The sequence below is a fragment of the Prunus avium genome, chromosome 8, assembly GCF_965620075.1.
Source record: "Prunus avium chromosome 8, drPruAviu1.hap1.1, whole genome shotgun sequence".
NCBI classification, from domain to species: domain Eukaryota; kingdom Viridiplantae; phylum Streptophyta; class Magnoliopsida; order Rosales; family Rosaceae; genus Prunus; species Prunus avium.
This window is the reverse complement of record NC_142291.1, coordinates 7,681,608-7,698,725: the sequence shown is the minus strand read 5'-3', so window position 1 is coordinate 7,698,725 and position 17,118 is coordinate 7,681,608. Positions and strand designations below refer to the sequence as shown.

General features: G+C 35.3%; 2 protein-coding genes across 4 annotated transcripts; both read left to right on the top strand.

Annotated features, from left to right (window-relative positions):
* Nucleotides 1–2,175: 2,175 nt before the first annotated feature.
* Nucleotides 2,176–7,636, top strand: LOC110744256 (uncharacterized). Of its 3 annotated transcripts, none has more exons than XM_088244979.1 (5): nucleotides 2,176–3,784; nucleotides 4,350–4,569; nucleotides 4,674–4,756; nucleotides 5,090–5,166; nucleotides 6,222–7,636. In XM_088244979.1, exon 1 carries the CDS (start codon nucleotides 2,353–2,355, stop codon nucleotides 3,775–3,777), a length of 1,425 nt encoding a protein of 474 aa, XP_088101105.1. In that variant the 5' UTR covers nucleotides 2,176–2,352; the 3' UTR covers nucleotides 3,778–3,784; nucleotides 4,350–4,569; nucleotides 4,674–4,756; nucleotides 5,090–5,166; nucleotides 6,222–7,636. The 3 variants fall into 3 exon arrangements, with proteins under 3 accessions (XP_088101105.1, XP_088101104.1, XP_088101107.1); XM_088244978.1 differs by having other exon boundaries at nucleotides 5,083–5,166; XM_088244981.1 differs by having other exon boundaries at nucleotides 2,176–3,760; nucleotides 5,083–5,166; nucleotides 6,222–7,635.
* A 6,961-nt stretch (nucleotides 7,637–14,597) lies between these two features.
* On the top strand, nucleotides 14,598–16,269 carry LOC110744259 (F-box protein At5g03100-like). The gene is made up of 3 exons (XM_021944227.2): nucleotides 14,598–15,821; nucleotides 15,918–15,986; nucleotides 16,207–16,269. Exons 1-3 carry the CDS (start codon nucleotides 14,598–14,600, stop codon nucleotides 16,267–16,269), a joined length of 1,356 nt encoding a protein of 451 aa, XP_021799919.2.
* The last annotated feature ends 849 nt before the right edge of the window (nucleotides 16,270–17,118 follow it).

Genomic DNA, 17,118 nt, shown 5'->3' with positions numbered 1-17,118 from the left:
AATTTTCCAAGTTATTCCTAAAATTTGACCCTTATGTCTGCCGTTTGAATTCTGATCAAAATATTCTGATGGACCTATATTTCCCATTTTCCTTGAACTATTATTACCGGACCCGATTATACCTATTTCCTCTGGTCCAGATGTATGAACAATATTAGATTATTTGGACTTTAACCTTACCGTATCGTGAACTGACCATTTTTGGACCAGGGATGGAACTTGAAAGACACTCTTGCTACCATACCATGGTTATTTTTTTATTTCTGGTAGGGGTAGTTGGCCTATAGGAATTGATCGTCAGACAAGCAAATTATGGGTACCCGAAAAACGTTTGCGAAAATTGTGTGAGAATGCCAACTGTTTTTGGATCTTATATTTATATGGAAATAATATTAGTTTGTGTTGTGTATATTCTTTTCACTGTTTTTCTTAAACAATGTTATATTATCACTATCTATTTTCAAACCTGGCCGGGAGCCCCTTACTGAACAGATGAACGTATGTGATGCTCACCCCAACTTGTACTTATAGATCAAAATCCTTAAGCGTCACCTTGTTGCTGTTTCCGGACCTGTCAATAGTTTGTTCTTGTTCCTTGTCCATTTTTGACAGGTCCTGATTTCCTTTCCTTGGAGCAGACTGTGCTTGTGGTTCATATCCCTTCTCTATCTATAAATAAAGAATGGGTTGGCGTGTATCTTAATTTCTGGTTTGTAAAATAACTTTTGAGGTTTCTGGCACTATTCACAACCTCTGGGGTTGGTTTCTATTTAATAAAGTTTGTTTAATATTTTCACTTACCATTGCTATTAAAAGACTATGATCCAATCCGTTCTAATTAAATAAAGGGCTTCACGTATTTTTGGAATCTTGGGAGTATAACTCCAGGGATATAGATGTTATATTTTCAGGATCCTCAAGGTACATGCCACTATCACGTGTCCTGGTTTTGGGGTGTGACAAGAGAGCTCCTAGGTTATGTAGTTTTAGGTGTTCCTGCTATACAATCATTTTAAATTTTATTGATAATCTTTTATTCTTGATGTTAAAACCCAGGGGGCGCTATGAACCACAACAGATTCGAGAGATAAAAACATACTTACATCGCTAGGATTCCTTGGTTTTATATTTATTTTGAGAAGTTAATTTACCAACCTTAGAAATGTGCAGAAAAATAGTAAATATTTCATATATGTCTTTTTTATTCAAATATTGGATATATGTCTAGGTTAGACATATACTTTAGTTATTAATAATTATTAATAATATTCCAATGTTAGATGAGGTTTTAGGTTCGAATCTCCCCTCATTATTGATAAAAAACAATATCATGTTATTGAAAAAAATATCACAATTTTATACTAGAGTGGACGTGATTTGATTTAATTCGCTCTAGACGTTAACCTAATTATATCATTGAATAAAACCAATTTATTTAGTGACTGGTCTGGTTTAATTATTTTCTGGTTATAATTGAGAAAAAAATTTCCCTTTGAAAATTGTGAAATTTTGCGAGATATGACACAAAATTTGAATGACGTTGAGATTTTATTTTTTGCTACTAAATGGTTTATATCAATGTATGAGATGAAACATATAAGTGAAATATTATAAACCAACTAATTGCATTTTTGAAATTACACATTTTTTTGTGCGTGTAAAATTCGAACAAGACCGTAGTTTTGGTTCAAAAATTAAAAAGTTTACACACAAAATGAATATTGTCATGTTGATTCTATTTTTAATTACTTATCTTTCAATAATTCATAAAAATCAAAAATAAAATTAACCCTACGTTTATGTGTGTGAAAATATTTTTCTATTGTAGAGTGAGTTGAGACAAATTAATTTGACAATAGGAAAGGAAAGGAAAAATATTTTCTTAAAATTTTGCATGAAATATATTTATTCATTAAATAAATTTATTCATTTATATATTTATTCATTTAATCGAACTATCTTCTTTTAAATTTTGTGTGTAGTTGGTTTAAATGGGTTTAATGATCTGCATTTAATTAAAACAGCTGGACATGTGTTTGTACGTTTTTTGAACTTTTTACTTTTTTACGCGTAACAACTCAGCAACTCAGCAACTGAGTCACCGAGTTATCACACCGACCTTTCATTTTACATTTTGAAAACCAAAATAGCGCCACAAGAATACATTCCCTCTTCTTTTCGTCTGTCTAACTGTCTCTCTCTCTCTCTCTCTCTCTCTCTCTCTCTGTGTTCCTCTGCAACAAGTAAGCGAAAGCGATCGAGCGAGAGTATTGAGTTCAACGATTGAGCGAGTGATTTTCTCGGTTCTCTCTCTTTAACGACTGTGTGAAATTTTGGGTTCTGAAAGCAAGAATGGCGTGGTCTGCTATAAAGCGCAGACAATTGGAGGATGGTTTTGGTTCCTTTGAGTTTCAGTTTCAGACCCAGAAGAGGAAGAGGTCTTCTAGGGTTTCTGAGACCCAACGGAATGTAGCCGTTGAGGAAAAGTCGACTGTTGGTCTTCCTCTGTGCATGGGTTTGGCTTCGTCTGCTACAAAAAATGCCAACCAGGAATCAGAAGAGGGTTTTGATGAAATCTGTCAAACCCAGAAGAGGAAGAGGTCTTCTAGGGTTTCTGAGACCCAACGGAATGTAGCCGTTGAGGAAAAGTTGACTGTTGGTCTTCCTCCGTGCAAGGGTTTGGCTTCGTCTGCTACAAAAAATGCCAACCCGGAATCAGAAGAGGGTTTTGATGAAATCTGTCAAACCCAGAAGAGGAAGAGGTCTTCTAGGGTTTCTGAGACCCAACGGAAGGAAAATTCGACTGTTGGTCTTCCTCTGCGCAAAGTCAAAGGTTTGACTTCATCTGCTTCAAAAGAGACGTTGGATTGTTCTAAGGTCTTGGATTCTCTGATGAACCTCAGCCATGCGAGCTACTTCAACAAGCCTGTTGTTGATCCTGTGGCTGAGAATTTGCCGGGTTATTTCGAAGAAATCTGGAGGCCGATGGATTTGGGTACTGTGAAATCGAAATTGGAGAGGGGTGTCTACTCCAGCGCTGATGGCTTTGCTGCTGATGTCAGGCTTATCTTCTCAAATGCTTTCAGATATTTCAATATTGGAAGTAGAAATCGTGCAGCAGCCAAGCATCTGAGTGGGGTTTTTGAGACCCAATGGAAAAAAGCCGAGGAGAAAATGTCAAATACTGCTTGTCCTCCTCCTACTCCTCCTCTGCCCAAACGGAGACCAAATGGCAAGAGCTCTTCTGCTTGTAGGGTTCTTATGCAAAGTCAAGGGGTTGTTGGGGTTTCTGATTCTCACTCAGTTAAGTCAACCAAAGATGATGACTTGGGCACCCTTGTTCATCATGCCATGTATCAGGCCACAGACAATCTTTCTCCATGTAAGGCTAGGCGAATTCAGTCGCTCAAGATGCGATTTTCGGGTACAATACGGAAAGCAAACAAGATACTTAAAGGTCTACCTGATTCTCCACCAAGGAGAAAATTGATGCATCGGACGGAGCAAAGAGAATCGGCTCGCCGTGCCATTATGAACATGGAGAAGTCAGTCCAATTTGAGGACCCTTTAAAGGATCTCAAAGAACTTGAGATTCTGTGTGGCTGTGGCAGTGAAAAGGTCTACCTTGGATTGCCCCTTAAGCATTTGGGTTTGTACCTCAAGGAAGATGACGAGTTGCAGGGTCAGGACGAGGAGGCTTTTCTGAATGGAGATTGGGAGGAAGGCGAGATCTGCTGGCAGGAAGGCGATTGGGAGGAAGGTGAGATCCGCTCATGAAGTACAGGTTACAAGCCACCTTGCCCCTGTTATTTGTTGTATATCGTAGTTGATTATATACTATAGTAATTCTGATTTTTTATTGTTGAGATGCCAGATTTGGAATATAACCCACTGCTGGACAAGATAGATGACTTAGAATCTTGCTATTAGGGAATCTCTTTAAGTTTTACTTTCTAATTTGTTATAGATGAGGTTTCCAATGTGGATATAGTTGTATCTGCCCGATGGAATCCTACACATCTAGATATCTTGGAAACATTAGCAAAGTATGCACTGTTATGATGCATATAAGATAACATGTGTGTATGTTCCAGGATATAATTTGTTATAGATGAGGTTTCCAATGTGGATATCGTTTCTAAAATGTTTTACTTCTTGGAACTTTTTCCAGGATACAACTGAAGACAAAGTGTGTATTTTCTGTTGTGTGTGTTTGTGTATACTACCCATGTTCATTGGCCATATACATTATACATATCATATCATACATTGTACGTGTCAGATGAAGTGGACCATTGTGCTCTCTCTCTACTCTTTGTATTGTTTATTTCGTTTTTTTTTTATGCCAGTTTTTGTGTGATTGCTATTTGATGGCTAATGCAACTGAGAGCGAATGGTTTGGGCATGAGGGACAAAAGGATGTAAGTTGGCAATAAAACTGAAATCAAATCACATGGAAGCTTATCAAGAACCTGGAGACAATTCCCCATCTTCGCAGGTGCATCAGCAGCAGCTTTTCTTTCCCTATGAACGTACACCATAGAGAAATTCCAAACTCCAGCTAATCAGGTTTCTGCATCTTTAAGTCTGTTTTGATTTATTAAAGGAATGAAATGATGAATAAGTGTTTTGCATCTGTACAAATAAAATGATTTCTTGTATAAGCTGTTCAGTTGCGAAGGTTGTTGCTATGGAGTGTGTGCCCCACTCATCTAATCCCAGCATTGGCATTTGCTTCAGTAACCCTGATAATCAGGTACCCCATCTCCGTTTCACCTCAAAATTTATGGTTTAAAGATGAATGACATTTCATGCAACAATTTACAGAGCTGCTACTGTTTAGGAAATCTATACTACCAATTTGTGTTCGTTGGTTTCATCTTGTCTGGTGTTTATGCCTTGTTTAGGAAAGCTAGGTAAATAAAAATTGGGTTTGTTAATACACACTTTGTGCCCTGTAGAGTTTTCAGTTTGCTATTCCCTGCACTTATCCAAATTTCGTTTGAGCTAGTATAGAAGCTTGGGATTGCTCCTTATAATGGTTTTTTCTTTCAATTTCTTTTGGCTTGGTGGCTGGTACAGTTTGCAGTTTGCAGTTTGCATTGCCATTGGAGTTGTGTGGCCTTCATCATCTCTTCAATAAGGGTTATATAATGGCTATTTCAGGTAAAATTGCTAAAGATTTTATATTATAGATAATATTTGTTTTTGTTAACTTGAAAAGGAAAATGGAGTGTGAAAGTTCCATTATTGATTGTTCTAATAGGTTTTCTTGTGACCTTCCATACAGTAAATGATTTGTTATCTTTGCTTTATGCTTAGCTAACATTGTTCTTAAGAAACTGCTACTTTCACTAACATAATGTATCACGATCATTTCTAAAAGTGCTATAAAAAGGTCTCTGCAGTGATCTTTTTGTAATTGCTTCTATAGTGATGTCTTGGATGCTATAATCCATTTTTGTTTTTTTGTTTCAAATTGTTCCTACTTGGCTTAGAAGGATCTATATATGCCACTCAAAGACGATGAGATCTTTGAGCATGTACATGGGAGGTGACGATAAGTTAAATTTCTAGGCTATAGACCATGGGTTGATAAGTTAGTACTTTTATAATGCGGTGAAGATCATCACATGGAGATACAAAAGAGCTATTGGCTTAGATTCACATTTTAAGATCAATAAGAACGGTTGAGAAGGTTGGTGTGCAAAGGACTCAGTTGCATTCTTTTAATTGAGACATCTCAAAGTGTTTGTGGAATTCACATCCCACAAATTGATGCTTTCTTTGAGAGCCACCTCAACAGGATTTTCTATTTTGTTATAGATAACTTAGAATCTTGCTATTATTAGGGAATCTCTTTTAAGTTTTACTTTCTAATTTGTTATAGATGAGATTTCCAATGTGGATATAGTTGTCTCTGCCTGATGCAATCCTAGACATCCAGATATCTTGGAAACATTAGCAAAGTATGTGCTTGGTCATTAAGTTTTTTTTTTTTTTTGTTCTGAGTACATTGCTTTCTGAGTTTATCATTGTGCTAGTTTTCTTTCTTCTTTTTGGTTTAATAAAGAATGATAATGATGCAAGCCAGAATATTTAGCATCTTGAGCAACAAATTATTCCTTGTAAAAGAATGTTTCTGCATCTTTATGTTGGTTTTGATTTAATAAGGATTTCTTGTCAAAGATGTTCAGTTGCAAAGGTTGTTGGCTGGTCAGGTCCCCCCAATATTTTTTTTCCCTCTTGTACTGTCTCTTCACGTCAATAATGCCATAATATGAAGGAAAACTATGGGGTGTGCCCCCTTCTTTTAAACCCTGCAGTGGCATTGCTTCAGTGACTCTGATAATCAGGTACATCATCTTCATTTCTCCTTTATATTTATGAAATAACCCAATCCGTGTTTTCTTTGTTTTTCTTTTGTGGCTTAGATTTCTCCATCCTTTTTTGTTTCTTTTTCTGGGGTCTCATTTATGTTGCTGTCACTATGGTTATGTATTAAAGATTAATGACATTTCATGCAACAATTTACAGAGCTGCTACTGTTTAGGAAATCTATCTTACCAATTTGTGTTCTTTGGTTTCGTCTTATCAGATGTTTTGAGCCTTGTTTAGGAAATCTATGGTAAATAAAATTTAGGTTTGTTTCATACTAGTATGATTTTCACTGAGAACTTAGGTTGATGAAGAAGAAAGGTTGTAAGTAAGTTTTAAAGTACACTATCTGCATCTTATGAGATCTTGAGGTAGTTTGAGCATTATATATAGATTAGAATGCCCAGCAAGCAGCAGTGAATTTTTTATTTAAGTCGCCGTATCTGGTAAATAAAATTGTATACAGCTCTGGTTAGAGTTCATTTGGTATTGTAATATTTCACCTTTTCAAACGTTTTCTGTCAATGTACATTTGCACAAATTAAGTCCACTCAAATTTTCTTTATCAATGACTGAAAATCAAATAAACAGAAACCTTAGAAGTGCCACGTTTTAAACAATTGCCAGAGCTGATGAGGGCACTCCAAACAATAAAAATAGGAAACCATTTTTATTTGGATGTGTTAAACAGGATCCCTGGTTCTCATCATTTACAAAAAAAACGTGGTACTTTCTGTTGTCACTATGGTTATGTTTTAAAGATGAATGACATTTCATGCAACAATTTATGGAGTTGTTACCTGTTTTAGGAAATCTATGCTACCAATTTGTGTTCGATGGTTTCATCTTGTCAGGTGTTTGAGCTTTGTTTAGGAAATCTGTGGTAAATAAAATTTGTGTTTGTTAATACAGACTCTGTGCCTTGTAGAGTCTTATCCAAATTCTATGCTAGTATGATTTTCACTGAGAACTTGGGTTGATGAAGAAGACAGGTTATAATTTTTGAAGTATACTATCTGCATCTTATGAGATCTTGAGGTAGTGTGAGCATTATATATAAGATTAGAATGCCCAACAGGCAGCAGCTCTGGTTAGAGTTTTGGCTTTGTATTTGTTCACCCCAAAATACGTGTGGCTTTGTATTTATTTATTGTTTTTTATACGAACGGTATTATACTTTAATCTAATCTAAATTACGTGAATGATTTTAAATATTCAAATCCCTTTAGTGGGCTTGTATAAGTTTCGTATGATGTGTTTGCACAAGCCTGCTGCTATTAGTATTGTTAAGCCCAATAGAAAGAGGTAATTTAGATAGAATTGTAATGGAAGTCTTGCGCGTTATGAAATCTTAACTCCTTTTCAAGCAATTGTGCTCTAAGTAGAGAGCTGGCCGTGATTGATTCTTTTTTTTATGCCTGGATTGATTCAAGGACTTTAAAATTCCACTTGCATGATGTAAGAACTCAATGAACAAAATGCTGAAATTGTAAAAGGACCGAAAAAACTTTTATTTAAGGAGACAGAAATGTGTCCGAATGGACAATACAAATTAAAGAAATTGACAAAGAGCCCAATCGACCAGAATACAAGTAAGAAAGGATGACAAGGGAATTAAAATATCTCCAAATTGGACGAACTTAATTCAGAATGCACTAGTACTTAAATCATCACAGTTTGATTTAGACATCAATTTGAAATCATTTTATCTAAGGAAGAAAGCATAGCAAAATAAATAAAGTTTCAACATGAGTTGTCAACTGGAAACCGCGAAATGAAAGTAAGTTGAGAAGAAGTTGATATTATTTCAGAGATAGATAGTTTATCCATCTGCCTTCGAATTCTGGTAATCTAGCCCGTCAATTGCATAGTGATGGCAAGCCAAGTAGCCCAAAATATTAGGGAACAACTTTCCCTAAATTATTGCTGTAATTAAGTAGCTATGGAAATTGAGGATTGAGATTTCCGAGTTTAATTTCCGCCAAAAAAGTCGTCATTTTGCAATTTCTAAAAGCTTTAGCTCCTTGAGATTGAGGAGAAGTTCCTCCTTAAAATCAATGTAATTTTGACATGTCTCAATTCTTTTTAACTTTTTTTTTTTTGGTTGGAAACTAAATTACCATTATTATGCCTTCAATCTTGACCATTAATATGATCTAACGTTCCTAAACGACAAATTTGTTCTCCCCATAAAGAATAAAATAAAAAATAAAAACTATTTTGTTCACACATTTTTCGTATTTCAGGTTGATGGAGATGGATTGTCCACAACTAATCAATTAGCCATGTACTGATTTTGGAGTTGATTTACAAGGTTAGTCTCAACCTGATACATTTACTTAGGCCTGGGCACGGTTCGGGTCGGTTCAAAATTTGGGCGACCCGTGGGCCGAACCGATGAAGGCTTCGGTTTTCGGATCGGGTCGGGTCTAAATGAAAACCCGAAAATGAGCCGAACCAGAAATGAATTCGGTTCTCGGGTCGGTTCAGCCTTGTGATCGGTTTGGGCTTGAGCCCAATTTTACATTTTCAAAAGCCCAAATTAAATTAAATTTCAGCCAAAAAAAGCCCAAATCGAATTCTCTTTCAGCCAAAACCCTTTTTTTGTTGTCAAATTGACAAAACCTAATAAATTCTTATTAACAAGCCCAAATCACATTTTTACTTCTCTTTCAAATCCTAAAATTATGCAAATTAAACCTATAAAAATCCATCATTCCAATCTAAGTTTCTAAACAACTAAATGAATCCCACATTTACACAATCATCAACTAAGTAAGGAAAGAAAATATAACGTCTTACAATCATTACAAAAAATAACTTACAAATAAAACAAGCAATTTAAATGAAACTTATGAAATATTACAACCCATCACAAAAATACACATAAAGTCTAAAGATAATATCCTTGCAAAAAATCAGCTGCATCCATTCTTCCAAAAGCCTTAACAAAGCAACCTACATAACACTTAAAAGAATTAACACAAAGTTTCACCATAAACAAATCAGCAGCAGAGATGCTAAACAACTGTGAATGAAAACAAAAATAGGGTTAGGTTATGAACAAAATATAAACAGAGATCAAAGAAATATCAAAAGAAGGTTGTCAAAAAGGCAGTACTTCTACCCAAAATTGTTCAGAATCAATACTCACACAAAGCAGTCTTATGAAAAAGGTTTCAGTTACCCAATATTGAATTCAATCCCAAAGTACAAGCCTTTTGACCAAACCACCGAAAGCCCAAAGCCAATTATTAATTTATGCACCATAAACATAGCACTAGACAAATTAATAGTTTAGAACTATATCCAATATTAACAAGCTGATTTTCAAAATTTGAAGCACTGGTAATGAATTTTTTTACACCCAGCTGTTGACCAAGAACAAAACTCTGCAGAATTTTAGGAACACTTACAAGTGAAATACCAAGTAATGGAAATCAAATAAGAACCACCAAGAAAGTACAACAGACCAAACCTTATCTCTGCAGGGAAGATAGAGAAGAAAGAAAGCAGTTTTCAATGCAATATTATATTGTACTTTGTTTTAGTGAGAGAAAAATGCTAACTACTGGTTTAGATTTAGAATGTCTATTTCTCAGGTTTGGCTCTTTGCACTTCCATGAGGCATACGGGAGTTTTTTGAGTCATTCACATATACAGTACAGTCAAGAACCATGGAAGAGGTTTGGAAAGACATCAATCTTGCCTCTCTCTCTGAGACCACCCCAAACAGGAGATCATCACCATCACTTTAACCCCAAAGTTTCACAAAAAAAATAGAACAGATAAGAGAGAGAGAGAGAGAGAGAGAGAGAAGCTGACCTGCGTGCAGTGATGGAGGCGGCGCGGTGGCTGATCGACTGAGAGTGAGAGGATCGGAGATCTGAGGTGGGTCGAGAGAGAGAGAGGCGCGCCGCAGCCTCTTAGTCTTAGGTCAAAAACAAAACGAAAAATTAAAACAGAAGAGAGAAGAGAAGACTGAGTGAAAGAGAAGTGAGGAGGGTTACTGGAAAAAAAAAAGGTGAGGGATCTGCTGCAAGCAGTCTCACATGAATATATTTTTGACCAATCACACGACGCCATGTGTAATATATATAGATTTATTTATTTATTTAATTATGTACCGGTTCGGTTCAGGTCCTCCGGTTCTGAAAAAATTAGACCCGAGAGCCGAACCGTGGACCTTCGGTTCGGTTCAGGTCCAAGTTTGACTTTTTCAGTTCAGTCAAAAAATACCCTTTTTCGGTTCAATTTGGTTCGGTTCGTTCGGTTTGATCGGTTCATCGGTTTTTATGCCCACCCCTACATTTACTCCTAATTCACCTTGTAAAGACAATGAAGAAAAAGTTGAGTTGGATATACTTAATAGGGAGTTTAGTTCTCATGAGAGTGCATATAAGTTTTGTCGATTATAAGAATTATTTACATAAAAAGCGAAACACTCAAATGAAAAAGGGTGATGCTGGTGCTATATTACAGTATTTTCAAAAAATGCACTCATAATTCATCATATTTTTATTCAATCCAGCTTGATGAGGATGATATGATTACTAATATATTTTGGGTTGATGCACGTGCAGTAAGTGATTATAATCTTTTTGAGTTGATCATCATAAGCAAACTATAGTGTTTGGGGCAGCTTTGTTGTATGATGAAAAATGTTTTTTTTTTTTTTTTTTTTTTTTTTTTTTTTTTTTTCCAATTCTAGATTTTGTGTAGCATTGAAATTTGAGGAAGTGGATGCTCATTATATTTTGTAGTTGTGCACGATAAGAAATCTAGAAGTAGTATGTTATTTTTCAACATTTTTTGGAGTATAAATTTGAAGTGGAGATTGCACATGATTTTCTTTTTTTACTTCTATAAACTTGTGCAAAAACCAATTGAGAATTGTCGTAATGCTTTTCTGTTGAACTTAACATGTGGATAAAATATTTAAGAGTAATGCTATTTAGAAACACAAATTGATCACATTAGTTGACCACCTTACGTGGCAGCAGGCACGGTCCTACACCCAGGCTAACCTGGGCTGTAGCCTAGGTGAGTTTATTTGTTGTAGGCTAAAATAATACCACAGTCCAGCCCACTTGACATCCCCATTCCAGCAAATTAAAATCCCATTAAGAAACCTACCCCGTATGTCTGACTAATAAGTTAATAACAATAAAAAAATTAAAACTAACCCCACACACAAATAAAATCTCATTAACAAACTTGCACTACACCACATCTCACAAATAAAAGATACAAACTAACCCCAAACGGGATTTACAATTGAGACTTATGAATTATCAATTAGGGATTTTGTTAGTTTATATGTTTACATCTTCTATATATTATTCAATAGGTTATACTTTATATAAGTGTTATTTGTATTTGTATTTTGCATTAGATGCATTTTGAGGAGTAAGACTCATTATGTCCCCCGTGTATTTTTTTGTTATCAATGAAATTCAATCTTACTATCGAGTTTTCTATAGGTTTGTATGTAAGGTAAATTTAGCCCACGCCACTTTGAAATCCTGGGTCCGTTCCTGCGTGGCAGCTGATGTGTATATGCCATGTCACTTAAATGTGGCCAACTGTATTTTTCTTTTTCCCTTTTTAAATTAAGTAATTTATATTTTCAACTTTTCTTCTTCTTCGTTGTATCCAACCTCCAAAAAGAAAACCAATTCTTTGATTCAACAAACCCAACTCTACAAATCAACTAATCAAGAAAATCCGAATTGATTCTCAAAAATCTAAATGCCTACTTCACTAGCTATCTAGAAAATCCGAAATGATTTTGAGATCTCATATTCTCTGGCCATATGTATAAGAATTAAAAAGAATTTTAAAACTTTGGTGTGTTGCTAGGAATGGGGTATTAGCTTTACAATCAAATGGGCAGTCTGGTGAAGGATCGAAGCCGAACAATTCCTAAAATATGAACTATTTTTATTTTAAAAATGAATGTTCTTCCAAGATGGATTGATGCAATTTGTTGGGTTTCTCGCGTGGCTTGGTGATTCTCGGAGATGTGGCAATCAGTGCGCCGATGTTACTGGGTAAGGGTAGATTTGATGGAGGGAGTGTTGAGTAGAGAACCTGGTACAGCGTAGAGATGTTAGGGTTAATTATAATTAATTTAATTCTGTTGTTTTTAAGGATTATTATAAAAATAAAATAAAAAAGTAGAATTCACATGGCAATATTCATTAATTGACATGGCACGACCACATAAGCTACCACATAAAGTGATCAGCTAATGTGGTCAATCTTGTGTGTCTAAATAGCATTACTCAATATTTAAAGGAAGAGAAATAACATTTTTGGGTGGAAAAAGTTAAAGGAATTTCAAAAACCAAAAATGACAGAGAACACAACGCAAGGAAGAGAAATAGCATTCTTGAGTTTTTTTGTTCGGTAAAGGAAGAGAGGCTAGATTATTTGCTCAATAAAAGTTGTGGCACAATATCGGACGTTAAAAGAATTGACACATGTCAAAATTACATTGGTTATATTAAAAGGAGTCAAGCTTTTCCCATATAAAATTAAACATAATATAATACAGGAAAATAATATTATGATTGATAACTTATTTAAAAAATATAAATATAATATAAATCTTCTCAATAAATCAAGCAACATGAAAATCCCAACGATACACATTCCTTCTTTTCCTACCGTCATAATTGATGCTCAAACATGATTTTCCATATTTTAAGTCCAATTTTCTTATTTTGAATTTTTCTGATTTTCCAAATTTCCTTCGTATGAACAAATCCATGATTTGTCCTATATCAGACCCCTTCACTTGTAAAGAACTCGAGGTCGAGTTTTCCTTGAATTGAACTTAATAGTCAGTTGACAAGTAAGCTTGATATGCTAATGAATTCTTCAACTCGAGGAACCCATATTTCTTCATGCTTAGACGGAATAACCATGAAAGTAATTTCGTAAATAAGGTTGGAATACGCCAATTTATAATCAAAATATTTGTTCTTCTCGAATTGACTTGTTTGGTCAATTATAGCATTTAATTCCACTTTGGTAGATTGTGGCTTCCCCAAATCTGCCTTATTGCTAATCACCATGTCAATCTCGGATTCTTCAGATTGGCTTACCCCATGGGTTTCAAAGAGTACCGCTTGTGAGTTATCTTCCTCTATGATCTCCTCTTGACTCAAAGAAAAATACTCATCAGACAAGGTGATTTCTTCATTCATAATTTCTTTGACCACCACATTCACTTGTAAATTTGCCTCTTTAAGAGATACATGGAGTTCCTTGTCTTGTCTGAAAGGTACTTCTTCTGTCTTGTGCTCACCAACAAATTTATTAGGATTCTTTCCCATCAATGCTTCTAACATGTCTTTAATCTCCTTCATGGATTTGTTAGGATAAGTTATCAATCAGGATATTATATTCCTGATATGATTTTAATTATTTTTCTTATTAGCTAAGTTTTAGGAATATTCTAAAACCTAGGGTTTTTACAGTTATAGGATTTCTTCGTTTTCTATTTAAGACAAATCATGGCATTGTATTAATCAGTTTTATTCATACTATTAATCGAATTTAAATTTAGACATTTTTTCTATTTTCTGATGGATTCCAATAGTTAATGGATTTTAGTTTATCTTTTCAAGTTTAGACGTTTGTTAATCTGTAAACCCGTGTTTCCATGCTACATCAATACAACAAGAAAAAAGAATTTGAGAATTTTATTTATTTATTATTTTATTTATTTATTTTGTGTCAACATAATTTAACAATTTGGTGATAAATAGAGTTTGGGTTGGGTTTGATCAATCAAGGACAACAAAGTCATTGCCTAATATAACGATTTGATGATAATTAGAGTTTTTGTGGAATTCTTCAAAGGTTTCAATATTCTAATTATTTGTATAAAAAAAATTATAATAATAATTTTTTATGGTATCAATTTCTTTTGTACAAAGAATGAATATTGGGCCCAACGTTAAGGGCTAAAAATTCAGAACGAACTCTATAGTTTTTGGGGATGGCTTGGTTTGTGGCAGGAGCCCAATACCACAGGAAAAAAAACTCCTTTATATATGTAGGGCTTATTAAACTACAGCTAGGGTTTCCAAACATATATACAGTTTTTTAAACTTTTAATTAGCTAGGGTTGTGTTTCAGTAGCATACAATAATTTCTCTTCGTAGTTTCTTCAGTAAACGTTCATCATTCATCCAGCCAAAGTGCATATGGTCAGGGAAATCAGCAGTATGGATCGAATATCGCAGTTGCCGGAATCGGTTATGCAACAAATCCTCTTTCGCTTGCCTGCCCAAGATGCAGTCCGTATGAGCTTCTTGTCAACAACATGGAAAAGTCTATGGAACTCACTACCTGTCTCTGAATTTAATTTTTGTATGGAAAGTAAAGGTGGTCTGGATCGAAAGAGGAAAAGGTCAGAAGAGGAGTCTGTAACTTCTGTGGAAGAGTCCTTGAGAGTTCTACATGAACATGAAGATCAGAAAAGGATAGTTCACTTTAGGCTGAGAAGGACACTTCTCAAGAAAGAGCAAGCCTCTGATATCGACCGTTGGATCAAGTTGGTCATCAAACACTATGTCCAAGTGCTGGAGCTCCACATAAACAAATTATTCAATTATCATGATAAATTAATCCCAAGGTACAGTTTTCCTCCTGCTAGTTCAGATCTTGGGTCATTAGTTGCACTGAGGTTATGTTCTTGTGATATTTCGAAGGAAGCCTTAAAGCAAGAGGGCATGAGATTTAGCTGCCTAAAAGAGCTCAATTTTTCATTTGTGGATTTGAATGGATTAACCAATGAGCTCCTTTCTAGATGTCCTTCTATTGAGAATTTAAAATTCATTGACTGTAGAAACCTAAAAGATCTTCAGCTCTGTGGATTTTCCAAGCTCAAGAATGTTGACCTAGGCTATAATGGAGTTTATAGCTACAAAATCGAAGCATCCAATCTTCAAACTCTTCGTTATTGCAATTGTTCACTGCCAAAAAACCCATTGGACCTTGAAGCAATCAACTGCAGTAATTTAAAGGAGTGGATAATGGAAACTCCTCTCAGTGAAATTAGCCGTCAATATATTGAGACACTTCTTTTGAAATTTCCCTTTCTTGAGAAGATAAACTTGTCAGTCTCTTATAAATCAACAGAGCTGAAGATCTTGAGTCACCAACTCAAGGCATTAACATTAAATTTCGAATATGACAGTAAAATAAAGAAGATCAGCATAGAGACTCCCAACCTTGTTTCTTACAAATATGTCGGTCACAAATTTCAGCGGTCCTTTTCTTTGAATTCTATGAAGCTAGAAGAAGTTGATCTTACACTAACACCCAGAAGTGCTATTGGCACTTCATGGTTTCTTCAACTGCTAGAATATCTTGGAAAGTTCACGCCAAAACAAGGGTTGGTCTTAACATTTTTCTCTCCCCCAGTTGTAAGTCCACAAAGCTCAGTTCATCTTCTTCTTCATGATGTATTTATTGTATATTTGTCACCTTTGTTAACTTATTTTTCTAAAATATGCATACAGATCAGATTTGCTCGGGAAGAATTAAGAGAAGAAACAAGTTCTCCGGTTTCGAAAATCAAGTTTTTGCAGGTTGGTCTTGTTTGGCCTTCAATTTATCATACAGCTCTCATTGATGGCTTGCTTTGGAGCTGTCGTCCAATCACCCTGTGCATCTTCTCAGATGAAAAAAAAAACTGGCGATCGATAAAGGTAATAACTTGGTAATCTTATAGGACAATGGCTGCTTAATTTCTTATGTGTAGGTTAGGTTCCATAACTATTTACTGCATGTGACCTTCCTACGTTTCAGGATTTATACAAGAAGTTAATGTCGTATAGAGAAAAAAAGGTCCTCTGCTGTGGAGACAGCTGATCGGTTCATAATTGTATATCATTTTGTACCCTTCTAGCTTATGATTTGGTTATGTTTTTGAGTTAAACTTGTGCTTTTAATCCTTTTTGTGTTTATCTTTCAGTTCATTAAGCTTTCGGTAATAATGATGGCTTTGGATAGTAAATGATGCAATCCATGCATGTTAGGGCCTAATTTGGATGAATGGATGAAGAGCTTAAAGACAAACTCAATTTTGGCTACGGTCCCCTACCAGCCCAGTTTCGTAGGTCATATTGCAAGCTTTGTTTCAGCAACCTACATAGCTCGGATGAGGCCACATTCTTCATGAAAGTTGTTCCAATGGGTGTGTAATATAACATATCCAAAATTCAGCCCCATTGGATAAATATGGAGTCTGTTACCTAGCAAACACAGAGCCATGCTCAGGATGGATTTTATCAGCGCGCAAAATGAGTTAGCAATTTGTTTTGGCCTTAACTTCCTCCTCCGACCTTGGATTGGCCCAAATGATATATGGCTGGAAAGAAGACATTCTGAACTTCAAGTTTGAGTGCTTAAAGTCTTAATTTGCTTAAGGGAAGCCCAATTCGTAAGCCCTTGAAGTTGCTGGTCATGCTGACCTCAGGATGAGCTATTATTTCTGGTTGGAAGCTTGGTCATGGTGACATGAAGATGAGCTAGGGCTGCTGGTGGGATTTATTAGTGAAGTGCATCAACCATTTCAGATTTTATAATGCAAGTGTTGTATGCATTAGTGAAGTGCATCAACCATTTCAGATTTTATAAAACAAGTGTTGTATGCATTAGCCATACTTAATTCAGATTTTCAGCTTCCTTAGGCCTATATATAGTGAGGTTTCCCAAGCT